The sequence below is a fragment of the Macaca mulatta genome, chromosome 4 (genome assembly GCF_049350105.2).
Source record: "Macaca mulatta isolate MMU2019108-1 chromosome 4, T2T-MMU8v2.0, whole genome shotgun sequence".
In the NCBI taxonomy this organism is placed as follows: Eukaryota; Metazoa; Chordata; class Mammalia; order Primates; family Cercopithecidae; genus Macaca; species Macaca mulatta.
In genome coordinates this window covers 153220160-153244302 of record NC_133409.1, presented here as the reverse complement: position 1 = coordinate 153244302, position 24143 = coordinate 153220160, and the positions used below count along the sequence as shown (strand labels likewise).

At 45.4% G+C, this 24143-nt stretch overlaps 1 protein-coding gene, 1 long non-coding RNA gene and 1 pseudogene across 51 annotated transcripts in view; 2 read left to right on the top strand and 1 right to left on the bottom strand.

The window, feature by feature from the left end:
- MAMU-A3 (major histocompatibility complex, class I, A) overlaps positions 1-24143 on the top strand; it is a 67688-nt gene that overhangs the window by 11138 nt on the left and 32407 nt on the right. For 4 of the 50 annotated variants that reach the window (XM_078000634.1, XM_028846905.2, XM_078000667.1 and 1 more), the window contains exons 3-8: positions 159-434; positions 1024-1299; positions 1402-1518; positions 1964-1996; positions 2139-2186; positions 2355-2785. In XM_078000634.1, coding sequence (XP_077856760.1) covers positions 159-434; positions 1024-1299; positions 1402-1518; positions 1964-1996; positions 2139-2186; positions 2355-2368 — 764 coding nt within the window. In that variant the 3' untranslated portion in view covers positions 2369-2785. Of the gene's footprint in view, positions 1-158; positions 435-1023; positions 1318-1401; positions 1537-1945; positions 2001-2115; positions 2311-2354; positions 2786-7214; positions 7882-10580; positions 11135-24143 lie in introns of those variants that run through there. The other 46 variants (XM_078000633.1, XM_078000650.1, XM_078000664.1 and 43 more) reach the window with 37 other exon arrangements.
- On the top strand, positions 13445-14898 carry LOC144329474 (putative HLA class I histocompatibility antigen, alpha chain H; annotated as a pseudogene).
- Positions 15949-24143, bottom strand: part of LOC712069 (uncharacterized) — a 241669-nt gene continuing 233474 nt past the window's right edge. Inside the window, exon 11 of the long non-coding RNA XR_013416724.1 lies at positions 15949-23708. This is a non-coding gene — a long non-coding RNA (uncharacterized LOC712069). The remainder of the gene's footprint in view (positions 23709-24143) is intronic.

Below are 24143 nucleotides of genomic sequence, written 5' to 3'. Positions count from 1 at the left end.
CAGATCCAACCCGAAGCCGCGGGACCCGGGGACCTTTGACCCGGGAGAGCCCCAGGCGCCTTTACCCGGTTTCATTTTCAGTTGAGGCCAAAATCCCCGCGGGTTGGGCGGGGCCGGGCGGGGCTCCGGGGACGGGCTGACCGCGGGGGCGGGGCCAGGGTCTCACACCTTCCAGAGGATGGTTGGCTGCGACCTGGGACCCGACGGGCGCCTCCAACGCGGGTATGAACAGTTCGCCTACGACGGCAGGGATTACATCGCCCTGAACGAGGACCTGCGCTCCTGGTTCGCGGCGGATGTGGCGGCTCAGAACACCCAGCGGAAGTGGGAGGCGGCGGGTGTGGCGGAGCAGGACAGAGTCTACCTGGAGGGCCGGTGCGTGGAGTGGCTCCGCAGATACCTGGAGAACGGGAAGGAGACGCTGCAGCGCGCGGGTACCAGGGGCCACGGGGCGCCTCCCTGATCTCCTGTGGATCTCCCGGGCTGGCCTCCCACAAGGAGGGGAGACAAATGGGACCAACACTAGAATATCGCCCTCCCTCTGGTCCTGAGGGAGAGGAATCCTCCTGGGTTTCCAGATCCTGTACCAGAGAGTGACTCAGGTTCCGCCCTGCTCTCTGACACAAGGATAAAATCTCTGAGGGAATGAAGGGAAGACGATCCCTCGAATACTGATCAGGGGTTCCCTTTGACACCGGCAGCAGCCTTGGGGCCCGTGACTTTTCCTCTCAGGCCCTGTTCTCTGCTTCACACTCAATGTGTGTGGGGGTCTGAGTCCAGCTCCTCTGAGTCCCTCAGCCTCCACTCAGGTCAGGACCAGAAGTCACTGTTCCCTCCTCAGGGAATAGAATTTTCCACGGAATAGGAGATTCTCCCAGGGCCTGTGTCCAGGATACTGTCTGGGTTCTGTGCTCCCTTCCCCACCCCAGGTGTCCTGTCCATTCTCAAGATGGTCACATGCGTGCTGATGGACTGTCCCATGACAGATACAAAATGCCTGAATTTTCTGACTCTTCCCATCAGACCCCCCCAAGACACATGTGACCCACCACCCCGTCTCTGACCATGAGGCCACCCTGAGGTGCTGGGCCCTGGGCTTCTACCCTGCGGAGATCACACTGACCTGGCAGCGGGATGGGGAGGACCAAACTCAGGACACGGAGCTCGTGGAGACCAGGCCTGCAGGAGATGGAACCTTCCAGAAGTGGGCGGCTGTGGTGGTGCCTTCTGGAAAGGAGCAGAGATACACCTGTCATGTGCAGCATGAGGGTCTGCCCAAGCCCCTCACCCTGAGATGGGGTAAAGAGGGAGATGGGAGTGTCATGTCTCTTAGGGAAAGCCGGAGCCTTTCTAGAGACCTTTAGCAGGGTCAGGACCCCTCACTTTCCCCTCTTTTCCCAGAGCCGTCTTCCCAGTCCACCATCCCCATCATGGGCATCATTGCTGGCCTGGTTCTCCTTGGAGCTGTGGTCACTGGAGCTGTGGTCGCTGCTGCGATGTGGAGGAGGAAGAGCTCAGGTAAAGAAGGGGTGAGGAGTGGAGTCTGAGATTTCTTGTCTCACTGAGGGTTTCAAGCCCCATGTAGAAGTGTGCCCTGCCTGGTTACTGGGAAGCACCATCCACACTCATGGGCCGACCCAGCCTGGGCCCTGTGTGCCAGCACCTACTTTTTTGTAAAGCACCTGTTAAAATGAAGGACAGATAGATCACCTCGATTACGGTGGTGATGGGACCTGATCCCAGCAGTCACAAGTCACAAGGGAAGGCCCCTGCTGAGGACAGACCTCAGGAGGGCAGTTGGTCCAGGATCCACACCTGCTTTCTTCATGTTTCCTGATCCCACCCTGGGTCTGCAGTCACACATTTCTGGAAACTTCTCTGGGATCCAAGACTAGGAGATTCCTCTAGGACCTTATGGCCCTGGTTCCTTTCTGATACCTCACAGGACATTTTCTTCCCACAGATAGAAAAGGAGGGAGCTACTCTCAGGCTGCAAGTAAGTATGAAGGAGGCTGATCCCTGAGATCCTTGGAATGTTGTGGTTGGGGGCCCATGGGGGAGCTCACCCAGCCCACAGTTCCTCCTCTAGCCACATCTCCAGAGGGATCTGACCAGGTCCTGTTTTTGTTCTACTCCAGGCAGTGACAGTGCCCAGGGCTCTGATGTGTCTCTCACGGCTTGTAAAGGTGAGACCCTGGGGGGCCTGATATCTGTGGGGTGTTGGGGGGAACAGTGGACGCAGCTGTGCTGTGGGGTTTCTTTGACTTGGATGTATTGAGCATGTGATGGGCTGTTTAAAGTGTCACTCCTCACTGTGACGGATGTGAATTTGTTCATGAATATTTTTTCTATAGTGTGGGACAGCTAACTTGTGTGGGACTGCGAGGCAAGGTTTGTTCACGCCTTCTCTTCGTGACTTGAAGAACCCTGACGTTCTTTCCGCAAAGGCACCTGAATGTGTCTGTGTTCCTGTAGGCATAATGTGAGGAGGTGGGGAGAACACCCCATCCCCGTGTCCACCATGACCCTCTTCCCCACGCTGACCTGTGTTCCCTCCTCATTTATCTTTCCTGTTCCAGGGAGGTTGGGCTGGGATGTCTCTATCTCTGTCTCAACTTCATTTTGCTCCCATTTTGCACGGAGCTGTAACTTCTTCCTTCCCTATTACAATTAGAACCTGAGTATAAATTTACTTTTTCAAATTATTATCATGAGAGGTTCATGAGTTAATTAAAGTAGAATATTCCTAAAATTTGAGAGACGAAATAAATAGAAGACATGAGAACCTTCCAGAGTCCACGTGTTTCTTATGGTGATTTGCTGCAGGGGAGGATAGTAGGTGGGGCTGTGCCTAGTTTGTGTTCCAGCCACCACGGGCTTTATGTGGTCACTGCTTGGCTGAATCATCTTTGCTTCTTCATTGTCCTTGGCCTTTCAGTAGAACCTTGTCCCACCAAGACCTGTGATCACAGGGAGTTGGATGTCACCTAGGGCGGTCCCTGCATACAAATCTCCTTGTGGTATCAAGAGATAAATGTTCAGACCTGTCCAGATCTTGCCCTCCTCCCAGGGCTCTTTCCTGGATTGTATTTTCCACCTTGTCTCCAATCATTTTAATGGAACCAGATTCTGAAATTTGCAGAGAGGATGGGTTCCCTAGTTTCTCATCATAGGTAATTTTCTGTTGGAGCTCCTCTTCTGCTGTCCTACTCATCTCCCTGCCCTGAGTTGTAGTAATCCTAGTGCTGGCTCCAATCCAAACTCAGGGATGTATAAAGCAGAGTCTAATTTAGATTCATATGTGGTTGGAAAATTGTACCCATCAGGCGAGGGTTATTGTTCCTGAAGAGAAAAATATGGTTGTGTGCTGCAGTGTGCAGGAGGGTTGGTGTGGGAGGAGGGGGAAGGAAGGGAGGACGCACAAGCAGCCCTGGGAAGAAAAGCACTGGCGGCATCGATGTTCACATGAAATGATGTTCTTTAGCTGCCACGAAACATTATTTTTCCTGAGGCTACATTAATAAAAATATTGGCTTTAGAATAGGGAGGTGCTCTACAGTGATCATTATTCCACTGACATTTGTTGTCTGCTAGGGATATGACTGCATTTGCATTTAGAAAGCAGCATTAAAGTCAAAACAGAAAAATTTCTGGCATTGTGGTGCATACATTCTAGATGGAAGCTTGTCCAACCCAAGGCTTGTGGGCTGAATGTGGCCCAGGACAGTTTTGAACGTGAGGAGTTTTTGCTTCTCTGTGGCAGACCTGAATCCTGGAATGAGTGCACCCACCTCCCTCAGGATCAGGAGTGAATGCTTTAGGAACACTCCTTTGCAGTGACCTGCAAAAGATAGAGGGCACAGTTACTGTGAGAACCCAGAGTAGCAGCCAAGGGGGCTCTGCCCTCAAGGAGTTGTGGGGAAGGTTAATAAAAGATGGTGTCCCAGGGTCAGACCAGATGGGCAGCCAGCGAGGGCACTGCTTCATATCTATGATGAGAGTGCAAGAATTGAGGAGCAGGAGGCCGAGGGTGTTTGACCAAATACAAAGTCATGATCCCAGTCTCAATTCCTAGACTTCAGCCAAGCTTCAGATTCAGAATCCACAGTGGGGCTTAAGGAGGCCAGGAAATAAACCTGGACACACTATGGCCCACAGTGGGACCACTGGGTCCATAAACCCAGTCCTGGTTTTCTCCCCATTCCCCACATGCATAATTGTCCTTCATGCACTGGCAACTTGAGTCACCCCCACACTGCGTACCTAGTCTGGAGAGTAAGGGCTCTCATTGTGCGAAAGCCCAAAGGGAATCCTCTAAAACTTCCCTCATCCCAGCCAAGCCAGAAGCAATATTGTGCCCCAGGTGGAACTTGTGGAGGGTACTGCAGGTAGTGTAGGGGTAGCACTGCCATTAGAGAGCTGAAGGATGGGGGGGCGGGGGGGTTGGGATTGCCTATTATCTCCATATAATTCAGCAATCTGTCCCTGAAGAAGCCTGATAAAGCATGAATGGAATTTCTCCAGATTTGACCAAGTAGGAGTCCTGATTGCAGCTGCCATGCTGGCTGGATATCACTGCTTGGGGAGATTAATAAGGCCTCAGGTACATAGCAAGCAGCTGTGGATTTGGTGAGTGTATTCCTTCCCATTCCATTTAGAAAATGGATATGGAATGATTCACATTCACATGGGATTTTTAGTACATGTATTGATAGCTTGCCTCAGGGCTACCTTAACTCCTCAACCTTCTATAAATATCACCTTAAGAGTCCTGGACAAATCAGACATATCACAGAATACTAAATCTGCTCATTTCATTGGCAATATCACATAGATCAGGATGGAAGCGAAAGAGGAGGAAAGTACGCTGAATTCCTTGGCAAAACATGTGCCCTATGGAAGGTGAAGATTAAGCTTACAGAGCTTCAAGAGTGGACACTGCAGTGAAGTTTTATGAGTCCAGTGGTTAGGGGCATGCAGGGCTCTCCCCTCCAAAGTAAAAGTCAAACTTGCATCTTGTATCCTCACCAGAAGGAAGGACGCACACTACCCAGCTTCTCTGGGTTCTGTTAACACCACATTCCACATCTAAGTATATTGCTTTGGCCCACACTCTGGGTGATATAGGAGGCAGCCAGCTATGAGTGGGGCCTGGACAGGAAAGGACACTGCCGCAGACCCAGGCTGTGGTGCAGTCAGTCACCATCCCTCAGACCCCTGGCCCTGGAAGTGGCGGTGTGGGGAAAGATGCAGGATGGAGCTGAACCAAGCATCAGTGGTGTCCCGTCCCGCGGGATCGGCAATGTAGGCCCTAAAAGAGGGAGTGGGAACTCGGGGGGACAAGAGACACGAGAAATGGAGACAAGACAGTATCCTGATCAATCTCGTTTATTGGTGGCAGTGTAATGCCTTATATAGACCGGCAGGGGCAGAGGTTGGGCCAGGGCGATGATGGTGGCCCTGTGGTGGGCGTGGCCAGGTAGGTCTCGGTTTCTTCGGTCGGAGGTCATGTTGCACCTGCGCTGTCGGTTGGTAATTTTCCCGGGCACGGGATGGCGCCTGCGCTGTAAGTTGATCATTTTCCCGGGCGCGGGAAAATGGGTGATGAAGAACCCGGAAGAGCGCCATTTTGTACTGGCGTATGAGACAGCAGAACAGGGAAGAAAGTAAATCTAGGGAGGAGGCATAGAGTGGAAGCGTATAGAGCTCAGGCGTCAGTCGTCAGTTATAATCGCTATGGCCGGGCCACGCAGCTCCGGACAAGTGGGAGAGTCAGAATGGAGGGCCTGTGATCTGGAGTAAGGCCACGGAATCCACAGCATGCTCCCTGTTAGAAGTAACTTTTAGCATACTACTGACCCTGATAAGATAGAATGCTTGATCATGGGACACCAAGCAACCTGTGATTCCAAGTGCCCGTGTGTATTGGCTTCTATGTGACCCACAGAGGCATAGATGGGACAGGCTCAGCGGGGTCTATCATGAGATGAAAATGGTCATGTGGGTTGAGCCTCAATTCCATGTTAACACCCACAGAAAACACCCAGCCCTGATGTGGCCCTGAATAACCAAACAAATTGAAGATAAATTGAAGTTAGCCAGCCGGCATCACAGATCAGCCCAGGTATGACAGGAAGCACTGATAAGTGGATAAACACAGTGGCAGGAATGAGGCTACAAGTGGGTCCAGCAGCACTGACTCCCCCTTACCAAGGACCGTCCAGCTGCTGCTTCCTCTGAATACTCTGCTTATGAGCATTACAGAATAATGATGGGCCCCATAGGGCACTGTTTCTTCAGGTAACTGACTAGCCCCTAAATGACAAGTTGAACAGCTTGAGCCCCATCTATCCTGGAAGGACCAGGGGTTCATCCTCACAGGGATAAGCACCTATCTGATGTGGTGTGATTTTCCTCTCTGTGTTCAGACCCTCAGCCAGCATCACTATCTGCATTCCTGATCCACTGGCTCAGAATTTCAGTACATTTTCTGCCCACGGGACACACCTCAGAGGGAAGGGGATGAAGCGTGGGCCGTGACCATGGGAGCCCCTGGTCATATCAACACCTGCACTTCCCAGGGGCTGCCAGCCACACAGAGTCATGGACAGGTCTCTACAGGCACAACTCAGTACCAGCTTAGATGAAACCCTCTGAGGAATGGGTGCCATCTTTCAGGATGTGGTGCATGCATTGAATCAAACACGTCTCTATGGTTCTGTGTGTTCACAAGTAAGAATATATGGGTCCAAAAACCAAAAAGTCGAAGCAGGTGTGGCTCCATGTCTCATCCCTTATATTCACCACCAGGGTGATTTTGCACTTGTCATCTCCAAAATCTGGACTCTGCAGGGTAGGAGGTCCTGGTTTCCCAAAGGGGGCACCCTGGCAAGGAGACAAATGGGAGTCCACGGAACTACACATTTTTGGGGTCCGCGTGTTTCCTAAACAAAGGAATGAACACACAAGACAACACAGGACAAGACAAACATGGCGGCCGCCCCGAGCAGCATGCTCTGCTTTATTTTATACATGCTTGTGGAATTTTACTACGTCACAAGACACGAGTTGTTTTTATGACACAAGTTGTTTTTATGTCATGAGTTGTTTTTCTGACCTTTCTCTAACTTTCTGAGTTCTCATGATGCTTAAACATTAACCAGTTCCCAGAGTCTGCTGTTTGCGGCTGACTCTTTTGTTCTTCCTGTTTGCAGAGAAGAAACGTCATGCTTTGTTTGCAAGAGCATAACTATCGAGAACATCTCGTTTACGAGCACGTGGCCCTCTACACACATTTTGGTTGCCCCCACGGAAGTTTGAATAGAATGTTCCCAGAGACAAGCAGGTAACAAGAGGAGGAGGCAGGGCTGCTATCACACAATGAGGGCAGCAGAAGTGTGTGGAAACCAGAGGTCCACGTGGGGACCTCCTGGTTTCCCTTGTCCCATTGTTAAGTGTGAGCAGAAATATCCAGCATTATTTTAATCTTATGCTAAAAGTATAATGCCATAAATTGTAGAATAAAAGTAAAGAAAAGGAAGCTATTAATGGAATGTGAAAAAATGCCTAAGGTGATTCTGTAGCCAAGACAGTGGTTTTTAACATTTAATCTCCACCTTCAATTGAATGTTTTCAGAACACCTGAGCAACATGAGCTCTTTCCCATTCTTGGTACAAGCACTTGGGAAATCAATTAGCCTTATCTAGTATGATTAACATCCATGCACCAAATAATCCCACCATCTGCTCCTGATGATATACTCTGGGGATATTCTTGGCTATGTATCCAGGAGACATGTACACCAATGTTTATGGCAAAAACTGGAAACAATCACATATACATCAATGGGAATTAACAAAATTGTGGTATAATCGCAAAAAGTAAAACTTTAGCAGTAAAAATGAATGAAGGTGGGCACGGTGGCTCACCCCTGTAATCCTAGCACTTTGGGAGGTCAAGGCGGGCAGATTGCCTGAGATCAAGAGTTTGAGACCAGCCTGTAATCCCAGCACTTTGGGAGGCCTAGGTGGGTGGATCATGAGGTCAGGAGATCAAGACCATCCTGGCTAACACGGTGAAACCCCATCTCTACTAAAAATACACACAAAAAAATTAGCCAGGCATGGTGGCAGGTGCCAGTAGTCCCAGCTACTCGGGAGGCTGAGGCAGGAGAATGGTGTGAACCCGGGAGGTGGAGCTTGCAGTGAGCCAAATCTCCCCACTGCATTCCAGGCTGGGCGGTAAAGTGAGACTGTATTTCAAAAAAACAAAAAAAGAGTTCCAGACCAGCCTGACCAACATAGTGAAACCCCGTCTCTACTAAAAATACAAAAATTAGCCGGGCGTGGTGGCAGGCGCCTGTAATCCCAGCTACTTGGGAGGCTGAGACAGAAGAATCGCTTGAACCAAGGAGGCGGAAGTTGTAGTGAGCTGAGATCATGCCCCTGCACTCCAGCCTGGGCAACAAGAGAGAAACTCCATCACAAAAAAATAAATAGGGAAATAAAATAAAATAAAGAATTAAGAGGAAAAGCACCATCCTGCATCAGAGATAACTCTCCTACACATAACGTGCATCACAGAAGAATAGATATAGTGTGAGTTCTCTGTATGGGGAAGTCAAAAAAAAAAACAGGTCAAACTGTGATTTGGGTATATATATACTTATTGTAAAAATCTTTAGTGACAGTGCAAAGGAATAGTAAATACAAGACTCAAGACAGAGGTTCCTTTTGGGGGATAGGATTGGACAACAATCTAGGGAGGCTTCATTGGTTCTATCTCTTATGCCAGGAGGGTATGCCCAGGTGGTTAGTTACTTGATCGTAAAACTTTATTTATTTGTTTAGTGTTGCTCTTGTCGCCTAGGCTGGAGTGCAGTGGTGTGATTTCGGCTCACTGCAACCTCCGCCTCCTGGGTTCAAAGGATTCTCCTGCCCCAGCCTCCTGAGTAGCCAGGATTACAGGCACGCACCACAACTCCTGGCTAATTTTTGTATTTTTAGTAGAGACGGGTTTCACCATGTTGACCAGGCTGGTCTCAGACTCCTGAGTTCAGGTGATCTACCACTTCGGCCTACCAAATTGCTGGAATTATAGGCATGAGCCACCGCTCCTGGCCCACAAATCTTTAAAGTGGCATTTTTCAAAATGCACCTTGTGTGCCTTTCCTGATTGATTATTTGGAAATTCCTTTATATTATAAAGGAATATACCAAAGTTCACCACAAGGATCCTCAGCGATAACTACTCATGGTAAAACAAAGCCGCAGCTGGCTGGGTACGGTGGCTGAAGTCTGTGATCCCAGCACTTTGAGAAGTTGAGGCCGGTGGATCTCGAGATCAGGAGTTCGAGACCAGCCTGACCAACATGGTGAAACCCCGTCTCTACTAAAAATACAAAAATTAACTGGGTGTGTTGGTGCACACCTGTAATCCCAGCTACGCAGGAGGCTGAGGCAGGAGAATCGCTTGAACCTGGAAGGCGGAGGTTGCAGTGAGCTGACATTGTGCCACTGCACTCCAGCCTGGGCAACAGAGGGAGACTCCATCAAAAAAAAAAACAAAAACAAAAACAAAACAAGCCACAGCCAATTGTAAGGAACCATGTGACAGAGAGGACCAGGATGCTATGAAAAATAGCCTTGGCTAGAAATAGGTCATTTGATCCTTGGCTAATTGACAGCTCTGTACATTTTCTGATATACAATATTCAATCTGATGTGCAAGGCAATTGTATCTTGCAAAGAATTTGAGAATTTGAAATGTTGCTCACATAATTAAACTTTTACAGAATCGCAAAAAAAAGCATTGTTGAACAAAATAAATTAAATGAAAAGACAAGGGAATAACTGGTAAGGAAATGGCAATAAGAAAAAAAACACAAAAGAGCTGCTTCTAAAGCACCGTTAGAAGCACAAAATAACTGCATTTTTCAGAATCATACTGCAGTCCAAATCACTTCTACCACATCTAATTTAAAAACATAGTGAAAGATGTTAAACTAATTATAGGATGTCCACTGAATAGCCAGTTACTGGAAAATATTGTTCCTAGACTGGAGTTAACCATTTCTGCCTACCACATCAGACCAAATCATTGTCATGATGCTAAGCTAGTGTATAGACAGAGATGTGAGACTCACATTTTTCTAACTGCAAAGCACCCTGATTAAGCAAATATTTTTGTAGACGCTTGAGTCAGAAAATTTGCATTTTGGGCATTCTTAAACTGCATTAGAAACTTCTGAGGAAAAACAAAGGTAGTTATGATTGTAAAAGCATTATTGTATGGCACCAAAGTCTTGGGACTCTTTGATCTAGCTACTGTATTCTCTCAACTTTGTTGCAACTTGTCAAAGAGAATATTAATATTAAAGGCATTTGCAAAAATTCTGAGATCTTGTTGTATGTCCCTTCTCTGTCTCAAATTTTTAATCAACACTTTACAAAAAAGAATTTTACAGTATGAAAGAAAGTTAGTCAGATACAAGAAGTATTTGATGTACAAAATCCTGAAACAATAATGTTAATTTTGCTGTTAACATGCATATAAATTCTTTGATTCTCCTCCTTTCCAGAGGTGCAGCTTCATTCCCTCCCTGTGAGTGTGGCCTGGACTTAATGACTCACTTCTAACTGACAGAGTAATGCTGACGTAATAGTCTGTGACTCTGGGTGTAGAACATAAAACTCATGGCAGCTTCTACTTTGGTTCTCTCTTTCTCTGGGATCATGAGCCCTGGGGGCAGCCGACTGCTGTGTCATAAGCAGGCCTGTGGAAAGGTCCATGTGACTAGGAGTGAATAATAAGAAGCTGAAGCCTCTTCCAACAGCCATGTGAGAGATTCCTGTGTCTTGTGAACTCCCAGGCCCATTTGAACCCTCAGACAATTTAGCCCTGGATGACAACTGGACTGCAACTTTGTGAGAGGCCCTAAGTCAGAAGCATTCAGAGAAACCTCTCCTGCATTCCTGACCATTGGAAGCTGTGCCAGATGGCAAATATTTGTTGATTTGAGCTGCTAAGTTTGAGGTGACTTGTCATTGAACTTTTTCATTTGCTCTAAATTCATTATAAGATACTAAACATGTCATTTGCTTTTAATATTTAATAAAAATTTACATGGCTATATAAGATATATTTTATTATCATTAACAGTGATCTATTTTTTTATCTTCAATTTGTATGTTCTATTTAAACACAAAAGGAAGATCCAGGCTAAGCTAGGCTGATTCTATGATGACACCCCAATAACCACCCTTGGTTACTCACATTACCCCAGTTACTCAGTTGACACTAATGCAGGTGCTGCTGTGAAGGGGTTTTGCAGATAGATTTCAGGTCCCCAGTCAGTTGACTTGAGGATGGGGATTATCCGGCTTGGACTGTCCTAATCAGGTAAGCTCTGAAAAGGACTGGGTTCTTCCTGAGAATAGAGACTCATCATGGGGAAAGAACACTGGTGGCCAATAGGAATTAGAAACTCTCCCCACTGTCTACTCTGATAGCCCGAAGGAAACAGGTACCTTAGTCCCACAATTGCCAGAAACCAAATTCTGCCAACAAGCTCCACATAAGCTTGGGGGAGAATCACAATCTTAAGTGAGCACACAGCATTACAAAACCCTGAACAAAGAATCTATCACACTAGGCCTGGATTTCTGATGAAGGAAATGTAGACAAATAAGCGGGTGCTGTTTTAAACCACTAAGTTTATGGTAATTGGTTATGTACTAATAGAAAATTAATAAACAGATTCAATAGCTAAACATATGACATGTTCTCCACTGGAATGAGTTTATGAACTGATATACACAGTAGTTGCATAAAACCAAACGTTTCCTAACTTGCTTTGCATTTTTCATTTTGTGATTTTTGTGTGATGCAATTTTTAACACAATCGTATTTCATTCATTCATTCAAGACAATTAACTTAGTGCCTACTATGTGCCAGATATGCTTTTATATTCTGCAGACACAACTTTGATCAAACCAACCCAAAGCCCTTGTGCTTATGCCTTCCATTCTAGAGGCTTCTTGAGAGTGAGATGGAGCCATTGGAGGGTATTAAGTGAAGAAATGACACAATCTGACTCACATTAGCAGGATTGCTGACCATTGTGGGGGAAACAGCCATGGGCAGCAGGAGAGGGGACAGAGCTAGGGCCACAATTCAGTAGTGACAGGGTAGTGGAGACTAAGGGGAGAGGAGGGCCTGTGGGATGACAAGGACAGAGAGAAGGGCTGGAGAAGCAGGAGGTGAGGTAAAGGAACAGAGAGAAAGAATTCTAAACCGATGGAATTCTCAGACTTAAACACAGTGTTTTATAGATTTTTAATGTATTTATCCACAGAGCCTGGCACAGTGTTACTTACAGCTTGGTCTTTAATACATTCTATGCGGCTGTCTAAAAACGAATTGCCTCCGTAAGTTAAATAGGTTAAAAAAGAATACCAAGTGTCCCAATAAAATACGCACATAGCTTAGATATGAATAATTCATAAAAATAGGTAGGTGCATGGGTCGGCCACTGTGGCTCGTGTCTGCCAATACCAGCATTGTGGCAGGCTGAGGATCGCTTGAGCCCAGGAGTTCAAGACCAGCCATAGCAACATAGGGAGACCTCATCCCTACAAATATTTCTTTTAGAAAAATTAGCCAGGAGTGGTGGCACAAGCCTGTGGTGCCAGCTACTTGGGAGGCTGAGGGAGGAGCATTGGTCTCATGATCCCAGGAGGTCGAGGCTTCAGTGAGTCATGAGCGTGCCGCTGTACTCCAGCCAGGGCAACAGAGTGACACCCTGCCTAGAAATAAACAAACAAACAAACAAACAAAGGCAGTTCATGAGCACTGGTGAAGGGCACTTTGGCTGCATTGAGCACTTGCAATTTTGAGGTGATTAAATTCTGTCCAGGCTCCTGGTTGCAATATACGGTAACACGTCCTTTGTATTGAGATGTCCTGGACTCACACACACAAAGTCAAGACTATGAAATAAGGATAATTTAAAAATACAGCACACCAGAGTCACAGATACATAGTCTGGGAAAGTAAAACTTAGCTTTGTGAGTGCTACCCACTGTAGCACAATCGGAGACCCACCCCGAGGCTGCAGACCCGAGGAGACCCTTGACCCGACAAGAGCCCCAGGCGCCTATACCAGATTCCATTTTCAGTTCAGGCCCAAATCCCCAGGGGTTAGTCGGCTTAGAGGCGGGGCTCAGCGGCCTGGACTGTCAGCGACCACGAGGACAGGGTCTCACACACTCCATTGTGTACACAGCTGCGACCTGGACCCGGACTGGAGCCTCCTGCGCGGGTATGAACATATCCTATGACGGCGCCAGTTACCTCGTCCTAAACCAGTAGCTGCGCTCTTGGACCGCAGCGGACAGGGCGGCTCAGATGCCCTGGCGGAGGAACATGCAGAGCTGGTCAAAACCTACCTGCAGGGAAGATGGGCGGAGTAGCTCAGCAAGGCCTTAAGAATGGGAAGGAGACGCTGCAGTGTGCAGGTACCAGCGGCCAAGGGGGGCCTCCCAGATCTCCTGAAGATTTCCCCTACCCACCTTCTAAAAGGAGATTAAAATGGGACCAGCACTAAAACATCCCTCTCCCTCTAATCCTGAGGAAGAAGAGTCCTCCTGGGTTTCACATCCTACACCAGAGAGTGACTGAGGGCTCGCCTTGCACTCTGGGACAATTAAAGGATGAAGTCTCTGAGGGAAACAAGGGGAAGACAATCCCTGGAATACTGATCAGCAGTCCCCTTTGACCCCGCAGCAGCCTTGAGTACCAGGCATTTTCCTCTCAGCCTTTGTTATCTGCCTCACACTCAATGTGTATCTGTTGGTCTGATTCCAGCTCTTCTGAGTCCCTCAGCCTCCACTCAGGTCAAGACCAGAAATCTCTGTTCCTGCCTCAGACACTAGAACTTTCTAAGGAATAGGAGATTATCCCAGGTTCCTGTGTCCAGGCTGGTGTCTGGGTTCTGCGCTGCCTTCCCCTTGGTGTCCTGTCCATTCTCAGGATGGTCACATGTATGCTGCTGGAGTGTCCCATGAGGAATGCAGTGCCCGAATTTTCTGACTCTTTCCCTCAGATCCCCCAAAGACACACGTGACCCACCAGTCCATCTCAGACCATGAGGCCACCCTGAGGTGCTGGGCCCTGGGCTTCTACCCTGTGGGGATCACACTGACCCAGCAGCAGGATCGGAAGAACCAAATTCAAGATGCAGAGCTTATGGGAACCAGATCTACAGGGTATAGAACCTTCCAGAAGTGGGCAGCTGTGGTGGTGTCTTCTGGAGAGCAGCAGAGATACGCATGCCATGTGCAGCACGAGCACTCACCCTGCCAGAGCCCCTCACCCTGAGATTGGCTAAGGAGACGAATGAGGGGTCATGTCTTTTCTCAGGGAAAGCAGGAGCCCTTCTGGAGCCCTTCAGCCAGGTCAGGGCTGAGGCCTGGGGGTCAGGGTCCCCCACAGTCCCCTCCTTTCTTAGGGCCATCTTCCCAGCCCACATTCCCCATTGTGGGCATCGTTACTGTCCTGGTTGTTCTTGGTGCTGTGGTCCCGGGTGCTATGGTCGCTGCTGTGATGTGGAAGAATAAGAGCCCAGGTAGGAAAGAGTTGAACTCCTAGTTTTCTTCTTCCATTGGTGGATTTCAAGCCCCAGATGGAAGTTGGCTCCTTTCCTGCCTAGTTGTGAGGCACCATCTCCATGCACATTTACCCTGTTCAGATGCTCTGTCAACTCTTACTCTTTTGTAAAGCACCTGTGATATTGAAGGACAAATATATCACCTTGATTGTGGTCATGGGAACCTGACTCCCAGCAGTCACAGGTCAGGGGAAGGTCCCTGCTGAGGACAGACCTCAGGAGGACAATTGGTCCAGCTTCAACACATCCTCTTCCCTCAGTTTTCCTGATCCTGACCTGGGTCTGCAGTCACAGTTCTGGAAACTTCTCTGGGATCTCACGGCCCTGCCTCCTCCCTGGCCTCTCACAGTTTGTTTTCTTTCCACAGATGGAAAAGGAGCAGCCGTGCTCAGGCTTCATGTAAGTGTGGTAGGGGTGGGAGAGTGATCCCTGAGATCCTTGGGATAGTGTACACAGAAGCCCATGGGGGAGCTCACCACCCCACAATTCCTCCTTTAGTCACATCACCTGTGAGCTCTGAACAGATTTTGGTTTTGTTCCACCCCGAACAGGAAGAGTACCCAGGGCTCTGATGTGTGTCTCAAGGCTTATAAAAGTGATACCTTAGAGGGCCTGAAGTGAAGGAGGAGTTGGGGCAGATGGGACACAACTAGGCTCTGGAGATTCTTTGATTTGGAATATTTCAGTGTGTGTTGGGCTGTTCAGTGTCACCACTTACCATGACTGACTTGAATTTGTTCATGACTACTTTTTTCTTTTCTAAGACTTCCTTGTGAGGGACTGAGATGCAAGATTTGTTCATGGCTCCTCTTTGAGACTTCAGGGGCCTCTGGCTTCTTTTTCTGCCAAGTAGGCTGAATGTGACTATGTCCCTGGTAACAGGTGAGAAGTGGGGATACCAGCCAACCCTCATATCCACCATGACCCCTGATATCATTTGAATCTATGTCCCCACCCAAATCCCATGTCCACTTGTAATCCCTAATGGAGGTGGCACCCGGTGGGAGGTGATTGGCTCATGGGGATGGATCCTCCATGAATGGCTTAGAACCATCTCTTTGGTGCTGTTCTTGTGATAGTTCTCACAAGATCTGGTGTTTGAAAGTGTGTGGCACCTCCCTGTTCTCTCTCCCTCCTGCTCCAGGCAAGTCAGTCATGCCTGCTTCCCCTTAGCCTTTCAGCATGATTGAAAGTTTTCTGAGGCCCTCTCAAAAGTTGAGCAGATGCCAGAATCATACTCCTGTATAGCCTGCAGAACCATGAGCCAATTTAAACCTCTTTATAAATTACCAGCTCTGTGGTATTTCTTTTTTTAATTATTATTATACTTTAAGTGTGCACAGTGTGTAGGTTCCTTACATATATAAACATGTTCCATGTTGGTGTGCTGTACCCATTAATTCATCATTTATATTAGGTATATCTCCTCATGCTATCCCTCCCTGATCCCCCAACCCCATGACAGGCCCCACTGTGTGACATGCCCCTTCCTGTGTCCAAGTGATCTCATTGTTCAGTTCCCACCTGTGAGTGAGAACATTGGGTGTTTGGTTTTCTGTCCTTGCGATAGTTTGCTCAGAATGATGGTGTCTAGCTTCATCCATGTCCCTACAAAGGACAGTAACTCATACATTTTTATGGCTGCATAGTATTGCATGGTGTATATGTGCCACATTTTCTTAATCTAGTCTATCATTGATGGGCATTTGGGTTGGTTCCAAGTCTTTGCTATTGTGAATAGTGCCGCAATAGACATACATGTGCATGTGTCTTTATAGCAGCATGATTCATAATCCTTTGGGTATACACCCAGTAATGAGATGGCTGGGTGTAATGGTATTTCTAGTTCTAGATCCTTGAGGAACTGCCACACTGCTTTCCACAATGGTTGAACTGGTTTACACTCCCACCAACAGTGTGAAAGTGTTCCTATTTCTCCACATCCTCTCCAGCCCCTGTTTTTTCCTAACTTTTTTCTCTGATGGCCAGTGATGATGAGCATTTTTTCATATATCTGTTGGCTACATAAATGTCTTGTTTTGAGAAGTGTCTGTTAATATCCTTTGCCCACTTTTTGATGGGGTTGTTTGATTTTTTCTTGTAAATTTGTTTAAGTTCTTTGTAGATTCTGGATATTAGCCCTTTGTCCGATGGGTAGACTGTAAACATTTTCTCCCATTCTGTAGGTTGCCTGTTCACTCTGATGGTAGTTTCTTTTGCTGGGCAGAAGCTCTTTAGTTTAATTAGATCCCATTTGTCAATTTTGGCTTTTGTTGCCATTGCTTTTGGTGGTTTAGTCATGAAGGCCTTGCCCATGCCTATGTCCTGAATGGTATTGCCTAGATTTTCTTCTAGGGTTTTTAGGGTTTTTATGGTTTTAGGTCTAACATTTAAGTCTCTAATCCATCTTGAATTAATTTTTGTATAAGGTGTAAGGAAGGGATCCAGTTTCAGCATTCTACATATGGCTAGCCAGTTTTCCCAGCACCATTTATTCAACAGGGAATCATTTCCCCGTTTCTTGTTTTTGTCAGGTTTGTCAGAGATCAGATGGCTGTAGATGTGTGGTATTATTTCTGAGGGCTCTGTTCTGTTCCATTGGTCTATATCTCTATTTTGGTACCAGTACCATGCTGTTTTGGTTACTGTCGCCTTGTAGAATAGTTTGAAGTCAGGTGGCATGATGCCTCCAGCTTTGTTCTTTTGGTTTAGGATTGTGTTGACAATGCCAGCTCTTTTTTGGTTGTATGTGAACGTTAAAGTAGCTTTTTCCAATTCTGTGAAGAAAGTCATTGGTAGCTTGATGGGGATGGCATAGAATCTACAAATTACCTTGGGCAATATGGCCATTTTCACGATACTGGTTCTTCCTATCCATGAGCATGGAATGTTATTCCATTTGTTTGTGTCCTCTTTTATTTCATTAAGCAGTGGTTTGTAGTTCTCCTTGAAGAGGTCCTTCACATCCCTTGTAAGTTGGATTACTAGGTATTATATTCCCTTTGAAGCAATTGTCAATGGGAGTTCACTCATGAGTTGGCTGTTTGTTATTGGTGTATAGGAATGCTTGTGATTTTTGTACATTGATTATGTATCCTCAGACTTTGCTGAAGTTGCTTATCAGCTTAAGGAGATTTTGGGCTGAGACGATGGGGTTTCTAATTATACAATCATGTCATCTGCAAACAGGGACAATTTGACTTCTTCTTTTCCTAATTGAATACCCTTTATTTCTTTCTCCTGCCTGATTGCCCTGGCCAGAACTTCCAACACTGTGTTGAATAGGAGTGGTGAGAGAGGGCATCCCTGTCTTGTGCCAGTTTTCAAAGGGAATGCTTCCCGGTTTTGCCCATTCAGTATGATATTGGCTGTGGGTTTGTTATAAATAGCTCTTATTGTTTTGAGATACATCCCATCAATACCTAGTTTTTGAGAGTTTTTAGCATGAAGGCTGTTGAATTTTGTCGAAGGTCATTTCTGCATCTATTAAGATAATCATGTGGTTTCTGTCTTTCGTTGTGTTTATATGATGGATTACATTTATAGATTTGCATATGTTGAACCAGCCTTGCATCCCAGGGATGAAGCCAACTTGATCGTGGTGGATAATCTTTTTGGTGTGCTGCTGGATTCAGTGTGCCAGTATTTTATTGAGGATTTTTGCCTTGATGTTCATCAGGGATATTGGTGTAAAATTCTCTTTTTTTGTTGTGTCTCTGCCAGGCTTTGGTGTCAGGGTGATGCTGACCTCATTAAATGGGTTAGGGAGGATTCCTTCTTTTTCTGTTGATGGGAGTAGTTACAGGAGAAATGGTACCAGTTCCTCTTTGTACCTCTGGTAGAATTCGACTGTGAATCCATCTGGTCTGGGACTTTTTTGGTTGGTAGGCTATTAATTATTGCCTCAATTTCAGAGCTTGTTATTGATCTATTCAGGGATTCAACTTCTTCCTGGTTTAGTCTTGGGAGGGTGTATGTGTCCAGGGATTTATCCATTTCTTCTAGATTTTCTACTTTATTTGCATAGAGGTGTTTGTAGTATTCTATGATGATAGTTTGTATTTCTGTGGGATCAGTGGTGATATCCCCTTTATCATTTTTTATTGCATCTATTTGAATCTTCTCTCTTTTCTTCTTTATTAGTCTTGCTAGCGGTCTATCAATTTTGTTGATCTTTTCAAAACACCAACTCCTGGGATCATTGATTTTTTTGAAGGGATTTTTGTGTCTCTATCTCCTTCAGTTCTGCTCTGATCTTAGTTATTTCTTGCCTTCTGCTAGCTTTTGAATGTGTTTGCTCTTGCTTCTCTAGTTCTTTTAATTGTGATGTTAAGGTGTCGATTTTAGATCTTTCCTGCTCTCTCTTGTGGGCACTTGGTGCTATAAATTTCCCTCTACGCACTGCTTTATATGTGTTCCAGAGATTCTGGTGTGTTGTGTCTTTGTTCTCATTGGTTTCAAAGAACATCTTTATTTCTGCCCTCATTTCGTTATGTACCCAGTAGTCATTCAGGAGCAGGTTGTTCAGTTTCCATGTAGTTGTCTGTTTTGAGTGAGTTTCTTAATCCTAAGTTCTAGTTTGACTGCACTGTGGCCTGAGAGACAGTTTGCTATAATTTCTGTTCTTTTGCATTTGCTGAGGAGTGCTTTACTTCCAACTATGTGGACAATTTTGGAATAAGTGTGATGTCGTGCTGAGAAGAATGTATATTCTGTTGATTTGGGGTGGAGAACTCTGTAAATGTCTATTAGGTCCGCTTGGTGCAGAGTTGAGTTCATTTCCTGGATATCCTTGTTAACTTTCTGTCTCTTTGATCTGTCTGATATTGACAGTGGGGTGTTAAAGCCTCCCATTATTATTGTGTGGGAGTCTAAGTCTCTGTAGGTCTCTAAGAGTTTGCTTTATGAATCTGGGTGCTCCTGTATTGGGTGCATATATATTTAGGATAGTTAGCTCTTCTTGTTGAATTGATCCCTTTACCATTATGTAATGGCCTTCTTTGTCTCTTTTGATCTTTGTTGGTTTAAAGTCTATTTCATCAGAGACTAGGATGGCAACCCTTGCTTTTTTTTGTTTTCCATTTGCTTGGTAGATCTTCCTCCATCCCTTTATTTTGAGCCTGTGTGTATCTCTGCATGTGAGATTGGTCTCCTGAAAATAGCACACTGATGGGTGTTGACTATCAAATTTGCCAGTCTGTGTCTTTTAATTGGAGCATTTAGCCCATTTACATTAAAGGTTAATATTTTTAAGTGTGAATTTGATCCTGTTATTATGATGTTAGCTGGTTATTTTGCTCAGTAGTTGATGCAGTTTCTTCCTACATCAATGGTCTTTACAATTTGGCATGTTTTTGCAGTAGCTGGTACCGGTTGTTCCTTTCCATGTTTAGTGCTTCCTTCTGGAGCTCTTGTAAGGCAGGTCTGGTGGTGATAAAATCTCTCGGCATTTGCTTGTTGGTAAAGGATTTTATTTAACCTTCACTTATGAAGCTTAGTTTGGGTGGATATGGAATTATGAGTTGAAAAATCTTTTCTTTAAGAATGTTGAATATTGGCCCCCACTCTCTTCTGGCTTGTAGAGTTTCTGCCAAGAGATCTGCTGTTAGTCTGATGGGCTTCCCTTTGTGGTAACCCGACCTTTCTCTCTGGCTGCCCTTAACATTTTTTCCTTCATTTCAGCTTTGGTGAATCTGACAATTATGTGTCTTAGAGTTGCTCTTCTCATGGAGTATCTTTGTGGTGTTTTCTGTATTTCCTGAATTTGATTGTTGGCCTGCCTCGCTAGGTTGGAGAATTTCTCCTGGATGAGTGACGCTCTGTTGGCATGAGACCTTCTGAACCAGGTGCAGGATATAATCTGGTGTGCCATTTGCTAAGACCATTGGAAAAGCACAGAATTAGGGTGGGAGTGTCCTGATGTTCCAGATACCGTCTGTCATGGCTTCCCTTGGCTAGGAAAGGGAATTCCCTGACCCTCTGCACTTCCTAAGTGAGGCGATGCCCCGCCCTGCACCATGGGCTGCACCCACTGTCCAACAAGCACCACTGAGATGAACCCAGTACCTCAGTTGGAAACGCAGAAATCACCTGTCTTCTGCGTCACTCACGCTGGGAGCTGTTGACTGTCGCTGTTCCTATTCGACCATCTTGGAACCTCCCCCCTCAGGTATTTCTTTATAACAGTGTGAAAATCAACTAATTCAGAAAATTGGCACCAGAAGTTGGGTATTGCTATAAAGGTAGCTGAAAATGTGGAAATGATTTTGGAACTGAATAACAGGCAGAGGTTGGAAGACTTTGGAGAGTTCAGAAGACAAGAAAATGAGGGAAAATTTGGAACTTCCTAAAGATTTGTTAAGTTGTTGTGACCAAAATGCCGATAGTGATATGGATAATAGAGTCCAGGCTGATGAGGTCTCAGATGGAGACAAGGAACTTATTGGGACCTACAGGAAAGGTCACTTTTGTTATGCATTGGCAAAGGACTTGGAAGCATTGTGCCCCCTCCCTAGGGATCTGTGGAACGTTGAACCTGAGAGTGATGATTAAGGGTATCTGATGGAAGAAATTTCTAAGTAGCATAACATTCAAGATTTGGCCTGGCTGCTTGTAATAGCCTTTGCACATACGTGGGAGCAAAGAAATGAACCAAAACTGGAACTGATATTTAAAGGGGAAATTTAATAGCCAGGACAATTCCTAGTGCAGCTGCAGGAGCAGGACCCCTGCCAGGACTACTAAATTGTAGAGCCACTGGCAATGTGCAACCTCAGCCTGGAAAACCATAGGCATTCAATTTTCACCCATGAGAGCAGCTATATGGGTTATGTTCAGCAAAACCATAAATGTGGGGCTACAAAAGGCATTATGAGCCCAGAACTTGAACCAGTCAATGTGCTCAGGATTCAAAATATAGAGTTAAAGGAGATTATTTTAGAGTTTTAAGTTTTAATCTCTGCTATGATGAGTTTCAGCCTGTGAGAAGACTGCATTCATTTCTTTTGGCCCATTTATTTCTTTTGGAATGGAAATGTATAAGAAATGTCTTTTCCACTGTTGTATTAATATTTTAGAGGTAAATAACATTTTTTAAAATTTTACTGGCTCAAAGCTTATAGCTTTGAGAACTCACCTTGAGTCTCAGATGAGACTCTGGAATTTTGAGTTGATGCTGGAACAACCTAAAATAATTTGGGACAATTGGGAGATTATTGTGTTTTGCAATGTGAGAAGAACATGAGCTTTGGCTGGCTAGTGACAGGATGCAATGATATAAGTATTTATCCCTTGATACCTCATGTTAAAATCTAATGCCCACTGTGGGATGTGGGGCCTAATGGGTGTCGTTCGGGTCATGGGGACAAATTTTTTATGAACAGAGAGATACTGCTCTTTCTCTGGAGTGAATGAATTGTTGCTCTATTATTTTCCAAGAGAGCTAGTTGTTAAAAAGAGCCTGGCAACTTCCTACTCTCTCTGTTCCTCTGTTACCATGTGATCTCTGCACATACCAGCTCCCCTTTGCCTTCTGCCGTGAGTGGAAGCAGCCTGAGGCCCTCACTAAATGCTCAAACATTTCCAGACATCAGAATCCTGAGACACATGAACCTTGTTTATGTAAATTAGTCAGTCTCTGACATTTATTTATAGCAACACAAAATGGAATAAGACAACGTTCTCATCACAGGTATGTGTCTCTGGCAGCCAGCCCCCATTCTCAAGATAACTAGGATCTGCTCAGCCAAGAATCCTGTCATCAGTATTCTAAAGACACTCTTATCACTCAAGAGTCTAAGGTTTTTTAGGAGAAACCAGGGACAAAGACTACATGTTTTTCTTTGACCACATATCTTTTATAGGAAAAGGATTATAACAGTAAAGACATATTGGCATATTATCAGAGTCTCATTCAGTCATTCAAAATTAGACCAGTTTATCATCCTCTTGTATGAATATGTCTCCCAGAATGAAGTCATTCAGCTTTGCAGACACCACTCAGTCTTACCGGGTTCCAAAAACATGAATGGTCTCAGGGACATATGGCTTCTCCCTTTTAGGCATCCAGTATAATTGAACTAAGAGACAGTATCTTCTCTTGCTCACACTACTTTTGAGGAGATAAGCTAATATTGAATTTTCCTCACTACATAACCCTTTGATTTATTCACTTACCCTCAGCCACTATTCCTCTTTCTGTCCCTTTATATCAGTCTTTTCAGGTTTTGGAAGTGACATTTGGTTTGGCTGCTGTGCTGGTCTAGACTTCAGGCAACAATAGTATTCTAGCATATCTTCCCTCAGTCTACTCTTGATCATAGAGGGTAGGTTACATAGGGAAGGAACTAGTTGGGACTATTGGACCACCAGGCGACATAGCTCTACTTACAGTTAAACCTGACTTTGCCAGATGAAATGAAGGCATAGCACAATCCTTGAGTTGCTTGGGGATTCTTACATACAGGTGTAAAAATACAGTTATGGTTTTTGGCCTAGGGATAATTCCTGTTTCTGGCACTTTTATTTACATCCCTATTCCTAGTACCATGGCATCACATATGAAAAAAGAAATTTTAGGTGAAGTGTAGTCATTACTCCAGCATCTTCTCCCATTAGGAAGAATATGTATAGTCATAATAGCATCATCCTGATCCATCAGGACAAAGAGAGGAAGCTGCCTAGTGGAGTCACTCTTGCAGCCCCACCCATGTTGACAGTGAGCACATTTATGGAGATATAAAAGCCAGTCCTTCGTGTTTATATTGCTCAACAATTATATTGGCAGTTTTTAGACAATCAGTGTTTCAATTGACCATTTCAATTTTCTATCAAAGTTTTCTCCTGAGGAGGACATCTCCCTGTGCATTGTTGGCTGTTTGAGGCTGTAAAGTGTGTTTTCCTGTGTAAAGAAATGTGACACAGCAGTCCAAATTGGTGCAATTTCTTCTTTTCTTGTTTTTCTATGGCCCTTGAAGCATTGACATCTACCTCTGATTGAGCATAGCCCAATCCAGGATCAGTGACTTTCCTGTCAAGACCTGTATTTCCAGCTACTAGGGAGGCTGAGGCAAGAGAATGGCTAAGCCCAGGAGGCAGAGCTTGCAGTGAGCTGAGATGCACCACTGCACTCCAGCCTGGGTGACAGAGTGAGACCCCATCTCAAAAAAATAATAATAATAAAATAAACAAGAAATAAAAAGAAATTTCAAAACTGCATCAAAAGTAAAGAGAAAATCTGAATAGAACTGTACACTAAGTCAGTAATTTAAAAACCTTCTCACAAGGAAATGCCAAAACCCAAATATCTTCACTGGTGAATTCTATCAAATATTTCAAAAGCTCTGTCAGACAAGAAGAGAGGAGGGAAGACTTTCCAGCGCATTTGCAGAACTGGCATTACCCTAATATCAAACAAAGTCAGAGCAAGACTCACAAGAAAAGAATACCAGAGACCAGTATCAGCAATAAACACA